The sequence below is a fragment of the Gadus macrocephalus genome, chromosome 1, assembly GCF_031168955.1.
Source record: "Gadus macrocephalus chromosome 1, ASM3116895v1".
In the NCBI taxonomy this organism is placed as follows: domain Eukaryota; kingdom Metazoa; phylum Chordata; class Actinopteri; order Gadiformes; family Gadidae; genus Gadus; species Gadus macrocephalus.
Genome location: NC_082382.1, coordinates 19,204,976 through 19,216,136, shown reverse-complemented (window position 1 = coordinate 19,216,136; position 11,161 = coordinate 19,204,976). Strand labels below are relative to the sequence as shown.

Sequence of the window (11,161 nt, the reverse complement as noted above, 5' to 3'; positions counted from 1 at the left end):
GACCATATAAGGTAATAGTGTTGGTCCATCTCAAACACGTATGCTTGCGAATGAATGCCCCAAAGACACAGAATGAAAAGCAAGGATTTACTACGAAAACGTTTTATTGAAGTAAAATGACATACATACAATGTTTGCAATAAATCGCAAAGACACATCTCAACAGAGACTCAATTATAGGCCTAACAAAAGGAAATGAATTGCCTACAGGGTTTGCCATGAATCGCAAAAACCAACATCTCAAACGAGATATAATAACAATGGGCCTATATTTAATGGGGTTTGCAATGAATCGCAAAGCACACTCATCTCAAACGAGATAAAGTAACAATATATGAACATATATATATATATACAAGGTCTGCAATGAATCGCAAAACTCAAATCTCAAACGAGATATACTAATAATATAACATATACACAGGGTTTGCAGTGAATTGCAAAACACGCACCAATCTCAAACGAGAGATTTAATAACCATACATTGTTTGCAATAAATCGCAAAAACACTCATCTCAACCGAGATATAATAACCATATATATTATATATACAGGATTTGCAATGAATTGCAAAACACACTAATCTCAAACGAGATACTTAATAACAACATAAAATGTTTGCAATAAATCGCAAAAACACTCATCTCAAACGAGATATAATAACCATATATTATGAATATACAGGGTTTGCAATACATTGCAAAACACACTCATCTCAAACGAGATACGTAATAACAACATACAATGTTTGCAATAAATCGCAAAAACAGAATCATCTCAAACGAGATATAATAATAAAGCATACGTACAATGTTTGCAATTAATAGCAAAGATAAACACTCATCTCAATTGAGATACTTAATCATAACAATTAATATGTTTACCAATAATTCGCAGGGACGCAGCTTATTGTCAATGAGCTGGACATCCCATAATGCAAATCCATACATAGGATGACCCTCGGGGTCTTACGGGGCGTTTTCCATAGCCCTCATTCATTTTAGTCATTAACGAAGACTAAATACAGAACAGAATAATACATACATGCAGATTTCGAAATAATACGACTGTCTAAACGTGTCAACATGCCGGACAACAGACTCGTGCGCAAAGCGTAAGTATACGATACTCAACTTGGATGTTCACGATGAAATTTCACCGTTTCATCAGATAAAATATACAATATTTTTTCATATGTACAGGGGCTCCATCTCAAAACGGAGTCTACATATCATACAGTTTCAGAACAAAATAAGGTTGAAGTTGCTTCTAGTCTACCAGGGCCTCCACATGTCGGGGCTGGCTGCTTGTGGGGCCGGCTGGGCGCGGTGGTTGAGGTTCGGGGAGTGGAGCCCCGCGCGGGGGCCCAAGCTGGATTTGAGGTTCATGAGTCTCTGCTGGATCTGGGGGAGAGCCATGGAGCTCTGGGCACAGCAGTTGCTGCAGGTCGGGGTGATGGGGGCAGAGGAGGACTGCTGGATGAACTGGTTGACGCGCTGGCACGCGCCTTGGTCCATGCTGGTTTGGGGCAGCAGAGCGGACACGCGGTCCAGGCACGCTTTATAGCCTTCTTTGTAGCTGTCAGAGGTACCTGGAGAAACGTGAAAAGAAACCGGTTAGAACTGTCTGATGGATGAATATATAACTTATTGTGATGTGAAGAAAAGATATTAATTAAAAAAATAAAAAACTGTTCGCTTAAACATACTTTTTTTGCCGCTCATTGGGATCTCTCCGAGGAACCGAACAGTCATCTCGAGGATGTCTGCCTTCTCGAGCTTTGAGTAGCGGGACTTCTGTTAGGAAAGAGGCGAATCAATGTTAGATAACTATCTTTTATTAAACAGCAGTATCGGTGAACAAGTAGGCTATTGCATCGAATGCATCAGATGAAAGAAGGAGTGTCGCTTACATCTTTGCCCGTAAGGGGGATGATAAGGCTCTTCAAGTGATCCAGGCTGTCGTTGATGCGAGCGCGCCGGCGTTTCTCCATCAACGGTTTCATGGTCTGAGGAAAAGTAAAAATGATTACAATCACAGGATAACCAACGCAACACAAATACATGTTATGATGTGGACTATCTCCCATCTTCGTGTCAAACGTTGTTCCTTCTCTTACCTTTCTGAGCTCCAGCGCTTCCTTTCTCTTAGCCACGGTCAGCCGTGGAGAGAACGAGTGGCTGTTTACGCAGGTCATGTTTGGAGACATTGTGCTCTGGTTCTTTGTCTTAGGTGGAGGGTGTATGTGTGTGGAGAGAGGACGTTGTAGTAGAAGTGTGTCTCTCTCCATCACGGCGCGCGGTATTTATGCAGGTCCGTGGCGTCGGTGTCGTGCGTCACGGCTACGCCCCCAAGCCGAATCAAAGTGTTCTGAAACCCAGACCTGTCGATGGAAAACAACAGGAAAGCATCACATTGAGTGAGACTACCATCTGTGCTCATGTTTTATACAAGCGTGACAGCTACAGTGCGTTGGTAAGGTATGATCCATGCCCACGGCGTCTATGGTCTTCGTTAAGTTGCCCCAGACGTGTGTGAGAGCGTGTGTGTGCGTAAAGACGCGTTCCAAAGCCAATTACGCTTGATTCGAATGCTAGCCTTGAACACATATTCTTTATCAGAGTGACTGCTAAATATCCACTTCTTTGTATTGTATTGTTTATGATTATTTGGTTAAAAAAATACCCATTGAGATACATTTAGGAGGTATGTAGTTAACCTTATGCATATCCTCGTTATAAATGCAAACATGAAATGTTTTCAATAAACACAAAATGGTTTTATGTATTATGCATCTAAAATATTCCACTTTTTAAAAACACAATTACATTTTTTCAATACCCAACGGTCAATTGTTGCCACCCATTAAGGTTAAACGTTATGTAATATGTTTTATGTACATGAATGAATGTGTTTGGGTATGTTTACGATGTAAACACACATACCAAACATAACGAACACTGCAATAATATATATGGCTTTAAGAAAAGTAGGCTGCAATACATCCAACGCTGGCATAGGGGTCGGGCTTGGGTTTATGGAAAAGTCCAGACCACGAAATCTAGCCAATTGCAGTCACATGGATACCCAAGCCACGCTACTTTCAAATAACATCTGCTCATAGCTTCTGAAAACAATAGTTTTGCATATTGGGCGTTTTTTAAGGACCTACTGGATGTACCAAGTCTGCCTGAACGGTCTTTTCTATTAATGCTGATCTTTTAAAATCACCATTCAACAGCCATTTCAAAAGTCCATATATTTGATCGGGGTTGAACAAGGAACGTGCCAACATTATGTTTATAAACATTTGTATACACAATAATACAACGTGTTTTAGTATTGTGTCTATTCAAATAAGAAAACGGCCGTTTTCCTTTTCCCTTCTTTCGTTGTATCGTGGTATTTTACCTGAAACTCCTAATAGCTTATGGATCCGTTAGGTTTATTATTTAGAATGTGTCTTGCATTTACGAATTCAAATGTTTAAACCTTAACCATCTGGGAAGATTTGAAATGCGATCAAAAACCATGGGAACTCATGGGAACCACGCGCGCAGCACGCGCCACGGAGACCAGATGGCTGTCTGTTACCGAGATCTGGTATGTGCCCCCCGCCTCCTCCTCCACGGTCACCAGCATCTACAACGACCATATCCACTGCCCCCACCCGCCCCCTCCGTTTTGACATTATTAAAATGACCCCATCCCCCAAATACACACCCACCCTCACCTAACACACACCCCAAACACACGCAGCCTCCTCCGTACACATTTACGCACGCTTTTACGCACACACAAGCGCACACTCACACACACACACACACACACACACACACACACACACACACACACACACACACACACACACACACACACACACACACACACACACACACACACACACACACACACACACACACACACACACACACACGCACACAATCAACACAATCCAATTTAGGTGTATAACACATGATCCCCCAAACATTTGTTTGGCGTCCTCTCTCAACTCGTCGATGGTGCTGTCGTCTGACCAATAGAATCAGAGCCTCTCTGCGTTTAAATGCCCCTCAGGTTGTGTGATGATGCTTTGTCTACTCTTTCAAGCGTCCACGCCATGCCAGGCTTATTTACCCGTCTCCATGGTGTTGTGACGAGACTGAAAACGTAATCTGTTGGTTGGGATGCACCAATGATGAGCTAAACCCGTTTTGGGAACTCTTATATCGTTTCATTTAATTAAGAACAACAGCCAGGATAAGCATCGACGTCATCGAAGTAATAAACAAGCAAACTGTCTTAAGCCTTTACGCGTTCTTTCCATTCGCGTACAGAGGTCGCTGGACTGCATTTTATATGTTTAATTGTTGGAGCTTATCTTGCCTTCTTAGAACTTTAAATAAACCTGAATAGCTGTTCATAAATCCAGTCCAGTGTGTCAGGCTAGCCGGCACCGGCAGAAGTATTTACCGAAGGCTGCTTTTGGCTGCGGAACAAAGCGCTGCCCTGTAAGTGATATGCACACTTGCTGCACGCGCCCCAAACGCCAACCCCCCTGGGAGGAAAGTGGGGAGGGCAAGGGGGGAGGGGGCTATCATTAAAAATTTTGTCGGGAGAATCCAGAACTCTTCAGCCTTGGGCTTACGGTTAAGGTCTCCCTTTGTTTTGCAAGCTATGTTGGCGTGGGTAACCCATCTGTGCAGAATGGACGGTCCCTGTGTATGAACCGAAACATGGGTCGGGTTGATTGCTGTGGGAGAAGCATTTCTTCTGCTGACTAGGACAAATTATAGGTTAATGTGGATGCTAAAGGATGAGTCGGAGCTTCAGCGTTGTGTGCGTAAAGACAGCGCGTAAACCTCCGTAGCCATCAACAATGACATACAACATACAACACACATTAACCACAACTGAGTTGTCCGAGTCTAGGTTTTACGAATAGGCAAATTAAAAGCAAAGACGTTTGCCGTCCATTGTAATAGTACTGAAGTTCAGAAACATTTATCACAAAAACAGAAAAAAAATCCTGGGCCTATACACGTTATTGTAGTGACATGGATTTTTTAAATCCTTAAACAAACATAAATGTAGACCTGAAACGAAAACCTGTAAATCCTAACATAAAGTCATGGATTAAAGAGTTATTTTATTATATTTCATATTCCACATCCCGCTCGAGGGGTGTTAGCATGAAATGAACCATGGGCTCAAAGCTCCGTCACGAAAATATACTGTCGAAAGTTTAATCTGAAGGTTTGAGAACCTCTGTAGAGATATAAAGGCGCCCATAAAAGGGCGGGAAGACCCTCCCGTCTTATCACTGGGACCCACATGCGCCCAGCCGCCAACCTTAGGGACGCTCGCGCTCAGGGGTTTGGTTGGAGGCGCCGGGCAACTCGGGACATGGCTTCTTGTTTGCTTGAGAATACAAAAATAACCCGAAACCAGTTTAACTTTGTCCACATTTGGCGGTCCTTTAATCGCACGGTCAAACGTTATTCACACACACACACACACACACACGCACGCACGCACGCACGCACGCACGCACGCACGCACGCACACACACACACACACACACACACACACACACACACACACACACACACACACACACACACACACACACACACACACACACACACACACTTCTAGTATAGTGGCTATACCCACTATACTATAGATTGTACTTGATAATGAGCAATATTAAAATGTATGGGGGACGTTAAACTTCCACTACCCTGCATCTCATGTTAATTTCTTCATGTTATAATATTTACCTGATATATTTGTCTGAGCAGCAATCTTAAGACATTCAAGAAATGTGTGAAATGTTCCCTTCTGGTGTGTCAGATCTGTTCCATGTCCGGATACAATCGGTGGGTAATGGTTTACTTTGTAAACAGGGCTGTCAAACTGTTTAAGAATAACTATAAGGTTCATGAGTTACGGAAGGAATATGCCAATCAAACTCGAATATGAAGATGAAGTCATTCAGCTTTTGATGTATAGGATATTTCTTATATCTGTAATACTTTGACTTGAGTTGCACAAGCCAACGTGTTGCTTTATTGGTGTGTAATGGGGCTGATCGCGTGGCTGGTGTGTATCTGTCATAACGTTTTACATTGGAGGTATCAGCAGTGACTCTAACAGAATAATGCATGGTTGTTTCTATGGGGATGAAACTAATACATGCGACTGATGAAAAGGATATTTGATGGTGTTGAATAAGAAGGAGAAGAAGAAAAAAACGAGGTGGTGGTTGATGATGATGATGACGATAATGATGGTGATGACGAAGACGATGATCAGGAGGATGATGATGAAGGATGATAATGATGATACCATGTATGATATGATGATATGATAACATGGTATGTTGGAGTATGATATCATATATGATATCATATGATGATGTTATAAGTCAGTAGGCTTGTGTAATTACACTGTAACATGGATACTGTGTAATGTAAAGTGTAACATGTTGTTGTTTTTTGCGTACATAATTGAATTATTTACTTCAGCAGAAAGTGTTTTATGTTGCAAACAGATATTGGTTGAATCATTTTTTAAAGTCTGATTGATACATATTGAAAAGACGATATTTTATTTTCCTAAAGGGTGCATCAAAAACGTGTTTAAAACTAAATGAATGTCTAGTAATGTTGATACCATCATTTATATGGACCTTCATGTTTATAGACGTTGTTAAGAGAGTTACGCCACGTGGCAGGGCTTCTTGTTTTATTACTATGACTTCGAGTGTCAATAATCTTTAATGTGTTTCCACACCAAAGCTCCGTTGACGAAGACGTCCCCAAATAATGGCTGATATATTGTAAGGGAGTGTCAGCGTGTGGCCCATCACCCTCACCCCATCCAAACCGCCCGACTGTTTCCCACGAATTTGGCGGCAAGTCCAGCGAGGCGCCCCGCTGGCAACAATAGGCCAGCTGCACTGATGATGAATGGAACAAGACTGGGGACGTTGCGCGGTCTTTTAGGTCATTCTATTCTATGGCTGCTGATGTTGGTGTTTTATAGGCATGGGGGGCTTTACATCATACAGGCTGCAATTAGCAAATGTGTGGACTGAAAGAGGAAGTAACACAATGCATCAAACACGGTTCGAGTACGTTTGTAGTTGTTTTTATTGAGGAACAGCCGTCAATGACACAAACAAACAACGCGCTCTCAGACACAATTTTTGGTTTTACAAATTGTCAATAAATAAAAAATAATAATGTTTAACACATAGTGTTTACAGACCATTCTTTTGCACAGACCAGTTACCTTAAGTCCACAGTGCAAACCTCATATTAATTAACCCTTTGGGTTTTACAAAAGTGTTGTCTACAACCCATATCTCTGAAACCCCAAAGATGATTGCATCTTACAAAGTCAATAGACTTTACCGTTTTATATCAAGATCTGTGCTCATTTGTCTTCTGTAAGTAAACGCGTGACGAGCCAAATGCCGAACTTCTCCACCTTCTTCTGCGTAATAACCACACGGCTAATACATGGCTTGAGTAGCCTAATACTTCATAGTCGAGATAAATAAATATACAAATAAATATATACAAACAACAAACGTGTTCCTAGTCTACCAGGGCCTCCACATGTCGGGGCTGGCTGCCTGTTGGGCCGGCGGGGCTCTGCTGGGAGCCACGCCGTTGTTGGCGTGGTTGTTGTGGTTCGGGGACTGGAGCCCAGCGCGGTGGCCCAAGCTGGATTTGAGGTTCATGAGTCTCTGTTGGATCTGGGGGAGAGCCATGGAGCTCTGGGCGCAGCAGTTCCTGCAGGTCGGGGTGATGGGGGCAGAGGAGGACTGCTGGATGAACTGGTTGACGCGCTGGCACGCGCCTTGGTCCATGCTGGTTTGGGGCAGCAGAGCGGACACGCGGTCCAGGCACGCTTTGTAGCCTTCTTTGTAGCTGTCAGAGGAATCTGGTGGAGGAAAAGGTAAAAACGCAACGTTAGGAACTGTATACTTGTGGTTAACGAACAAGCATTGTAGAAGTAGAAGTTTACGCGAGGTATATTGCGCCATAGAATGAAACTCACTTTTGACAGGGCTGGAGGGGAGCTCTCTGAGGAAACGAACGGTCATCTCGAGGATGTCGGCTTTCTCCAGTTTGGAGTAGCGCGCGTTGTCCTTTCCAACCAGCGGCAGGATGAGGGTCTTTAGACTGCCGAGGCTGTCGTTGATTCGGGCGCGCCTTTTCTTTTCGAGCAACGGTTTGAGCGTCTAGAGAGAAGGAAAGAAGAAGAAAGCATCGTTAGTCAAATGTGCCGAGGATACACGTTTCAATAAAACAGGACAACTTTAGACACACCACTTTCTTTTTTTGTGGTTGGTTTTTCTATCCGTACCTTTCTCAGTTCGTTGGCTTGTTTCCTCTGGGCCACGGTGGACCGCGCAGGGAGAGGTTGGCTGGCCTCTGGGGCGATGCTGGAAGTCATGTCGCTTGGTAGTGTTTGTGTTTAGTTCGGGGGAGAGAGAGAGAGAGCTGCTCTGCTCTAGGAAGGATTTGAGTTTAAGTGTGGAGAACAGCCCGGAGCGCGCCCCATTTATATGAGTCCGGCGCGTCGGAGGGGCGGGGCCACAAGCCTATTGTGTCGTTTGACACACCGGAGCGATGCCTCTGGGACTCTGGCACCAGCGACACTATCTGCACCATCTGGGGGCGTGGTGGCCCCGCGTCCTGCGCTGGCATGCACTCCGACTGCGGAGAGTCTGGCTTGGATGTTGCCCTTGATTGCTTTTTTTAAATTTAGGAGCCCAAATCTCAAGCGACACAGGCGTCAACACCTTATGCAGCTTCTATAAATCCGAGCCAAATTTAGGCCTGCAATGCAAATGCCCAACCCGGTTCTAGTCCGTTTACTGTAGGCCTACGTGCCAAACTTCGTTATCTTTAGGCCTATTATTATTATTTCTCCTTTCTCTTGGTCCAAATCTTCTATATATAAAACCTTTTATTCAGTTGCTGATTTCTGCTCCATGCTGTAGCAGCATTACGACCGAGTCAGTCTTAGGAAATATATGAGTATTAGACTAACTACGAAATATAATCCAACTTTTCGAAATGCTACATTTTCTTTAATTGTTTGTCTGTCACTTTAGCATAAACAATTCCGAAAAACGGTTCCGAGGCACGCAAGTCTTGTGTAGTAGCTCGTCTAATCTTATGCTGCAATTAATGAAGCAGATACCCAAGCCACGCTATGTATGGATTAACATCTGCTTGAGGTCTTTGTTAGGTGCTCCAGTCGGGACCGGGCTGTTTACCTGGTCAAAGCATCTCAGGTGCAGAGACACGCTTTTTAACAAAGCCTGTGTCTGTTGGATGTTTTATTTGGAATAAATGGACCCCTCATTTATGGAAATAGTAAATTATAATTAGACAAAACTGAAATAAATTGTTAGGAATATTCAGCTTCTATGTAAAATGCTAAGTCTGTTGTTTATGTTCATCTTAATGTAGGCCTTCATATGACTATAACTTTAATCTTTAAGCATAAATAATCAAATGGACTGTATGTTACAATTTATTGTAACATGCAGTCATGAAAACGGTTTTATGAATACAATCCAGCATCGTTCTGCAAACCGAGCTCGTGCGCTGCGCAGCGCTGCCCATGGGACCGGTGGGATTCACGCGTTCGGCACGCGCCAGAGCTGCACAACAGATGGCCCCTGAGGCCCTTCCCCCCTCCCCCTCCCCCTCCCCCTCCCCCTCCCCCTCCCCCTCCCCCTCCAGTCTCGCGCAGTAGCCGCGTGCACTGCAAGGCAGGAAGTTTTTTTATCCACCAGCGGTACAGTCCCGGCTCTCGTTTCGCTCTCCGTCATCGATGGGTTCAGATAGCGTCTTTTTTTTCAAACGGTAAAGCATTGTTACCCTCCCATCTGCATGGAGTCGGGGTGGGGGCAGGGATTTACTGTCGTGCGGGAGGAGCAGATATTAAAAGGGAGCCCAACGTTTTTAGCTAATGTATTGCAGGGGGGGGGGGGGGGGGGGTTCCAACGCCAAAACCAACAAAGAATGTATAGATTAATCATTTATAATGTCGTTGTGGGGGCTGCAGTATCTGCTTTGCGGCATTGCTTTACGCACCAATAGCAGTGAAAGGCGGGAACGTGTTATACTGTCTAAAAAAAACACCTTCTCCAAAAATTGGGCCGTTTCAACATTTAAAAAATAGAACATAATTCTAAACGGAGGAAGGAAGCCTGGGCTACGATTTGGTACAGGCGTGGATCGTGCGTGGGGGAGGTGCACGTGTGTGTGTGTGTGTGTGTGTGTGTGTGTGTGTGTGTGTGTGTGTGTGTGTGTGTGTGTGTGTGTGTGTGTGTGTGTGTGTGTGTGTGTGTGTGTGTGTGTGTGTGTGTGTGTGTGTGTGTGTGTGTGTGTGTGTGTGTGTGTTTGTGTGCATGTGTGAGGGGGTGGAGGGGGGGTAGACGTCGTTCCGTCTACAAGCTGCCCTCATTGCCTTGGTGGTTTGAAAAAAGGGGCTCTACACAGATAGGCTGATTTGCACGCGTCCGGCCCCATGGGGGCCCCAAGTAGCCTAACTGCCACGACGTTGAGTCTGAGAACTGGGTGCTCCGAGATAAGACAAAATTAAATTGCGGGCTTCGGTTGGGAGCCTGTGTGTTGGGCATCCATCTGTGCGAGCAGATAGGACAGCAGCCCTTTGTTTGAGGCAACAAGAGTTGTGCCGCAAGTGCATGGGAAGCAGATCCGATGCTTTTTGGGTTGAATAGATACAAAAACGTGGGCCTTTCTCCTTAATGAGAGGCACGAACGGGTTTCGCTAATGTATGTAATGTAATGATCTATGCGGTTTAATTTGAGGGAATTAAGCAGTTGTATGTCAGTCTTCTGGCTCTTCAACTAAATATGATATTATTTAGTTGATATAGGCCCACATTCTCTCAAATAAATCTATATTTTCACTATACGACTAAATATGAAAAGGACATTAATGATACAAAATAAAATATGCTAAGCTTCCATTAAATATTGCACTTTATATATAAACAAATCAGGGATGCTTTATTTATTTAAATTGTTGGTTTGAAATGTGTGAACAGCGCATCACTGTTGCTGCAATCTCTTTCTCCTATAGGGATTCTAAGGAAAAAAAA

The 11,161-nt window shown here is 43.8% G+C and overlaps 2 protein-coding genes across 2 annotated transcripts; both read right to left on the bottom strand.

Annotated features, from left to right (window-relative positions):
• Window positions 1-86: 86 nt before the first annotated feature.
• LOC132457242 (transcription factor HES-2-like) lies at window positions 87-2,411 on the bottom strand. Its single transcript, XM_060051427.1, has 4 exons — window positions 2,120-2,411; window positions 1,913-2,008; window positions 1,709-1,796; window positions 87-1,591 (listed from the first exon to the last, which is right to left on the bottom strand). Exons 1-4 carry the CDS (start codon window positions 2,288-2,290, stop codon window positions 1,275-1,277), a joined length of 672 nt encoding a protein of 223 aa, XP_059907410.1. The 5' UTR covers window positions 2,291-2,411; the 3' UTR covers window positions 87-1,274.
• A 4,728-nt stretch (window positions 2,412-7,139) lies between these two features.
• On the bottom strand, window positions 7,140-8,541 carry hes2.1 (hes family bHLH transcription factor 2, tandem duplicate 1). The gene is made up of 3 exons (XM_060060700.1): window positions 8,383-8,541; window positions 8,074-8,257; window positions 7,140-7,956 (listed from the first exon to the last, which is right to left on the bottom strand). Exons 1-3 carry the CDS (start codon window positions 8,470-8,472, stop codon window positions 7,613-7,615), a joined length of 618 nt encoding a protein of 205 aa, XP_059916683.1. The 5' UTR covers window positions 8,473-8,541; the 3' UTR covers window positions 7,140-7,612.
• Window positions 8,542-11,161: the final 2,620 nt, after the last annotated feature.

Coding starts and splice junctions, on each gene's coding strand:
- hes2.1 (XM_060060700.1), bottom strand. CDS start 8,472: ATGACTTCCAGCATCGCCCCAGAGGCCAGCCAACCTCTCCCTGCGCGG. Junction 8,258..8,382: donor AAGCCAACGAACTGAGAAAG/GTACGGATAGAA, acceptor CCTTCTCTCTAG/ACGCTCAAACCGTTGCTCGA. Junction 7,957..8,073: donor CCCCTCCAGCCCTGTCAAAA/GTGAGTTTCATT, acceptor TTCCTCCACCAG/ATTCCTCTGACAGCTACAAA.
- LOC132457242 (XM_060051427.1), bottom strand. CDS start 2,290: ATGGAGAGAGACACACTTCTACTACAACGTCCTCTCTCCACACACATA. Junction 2,009..2,119: donor AAGCGCTGGAGCTCAGAAAG/GTAAGAGAAGGA, acceptor ACTTTTCCTCAG/ACCATGAAACCGTTGATGGA. Junction 1,797..1,912: donor TCCCCCTTACGGGCAAAGAT/GTAAGCGACACT, acceptor CTTTCCTAACAG/AAGTCCCGCTACTCAAAGCT.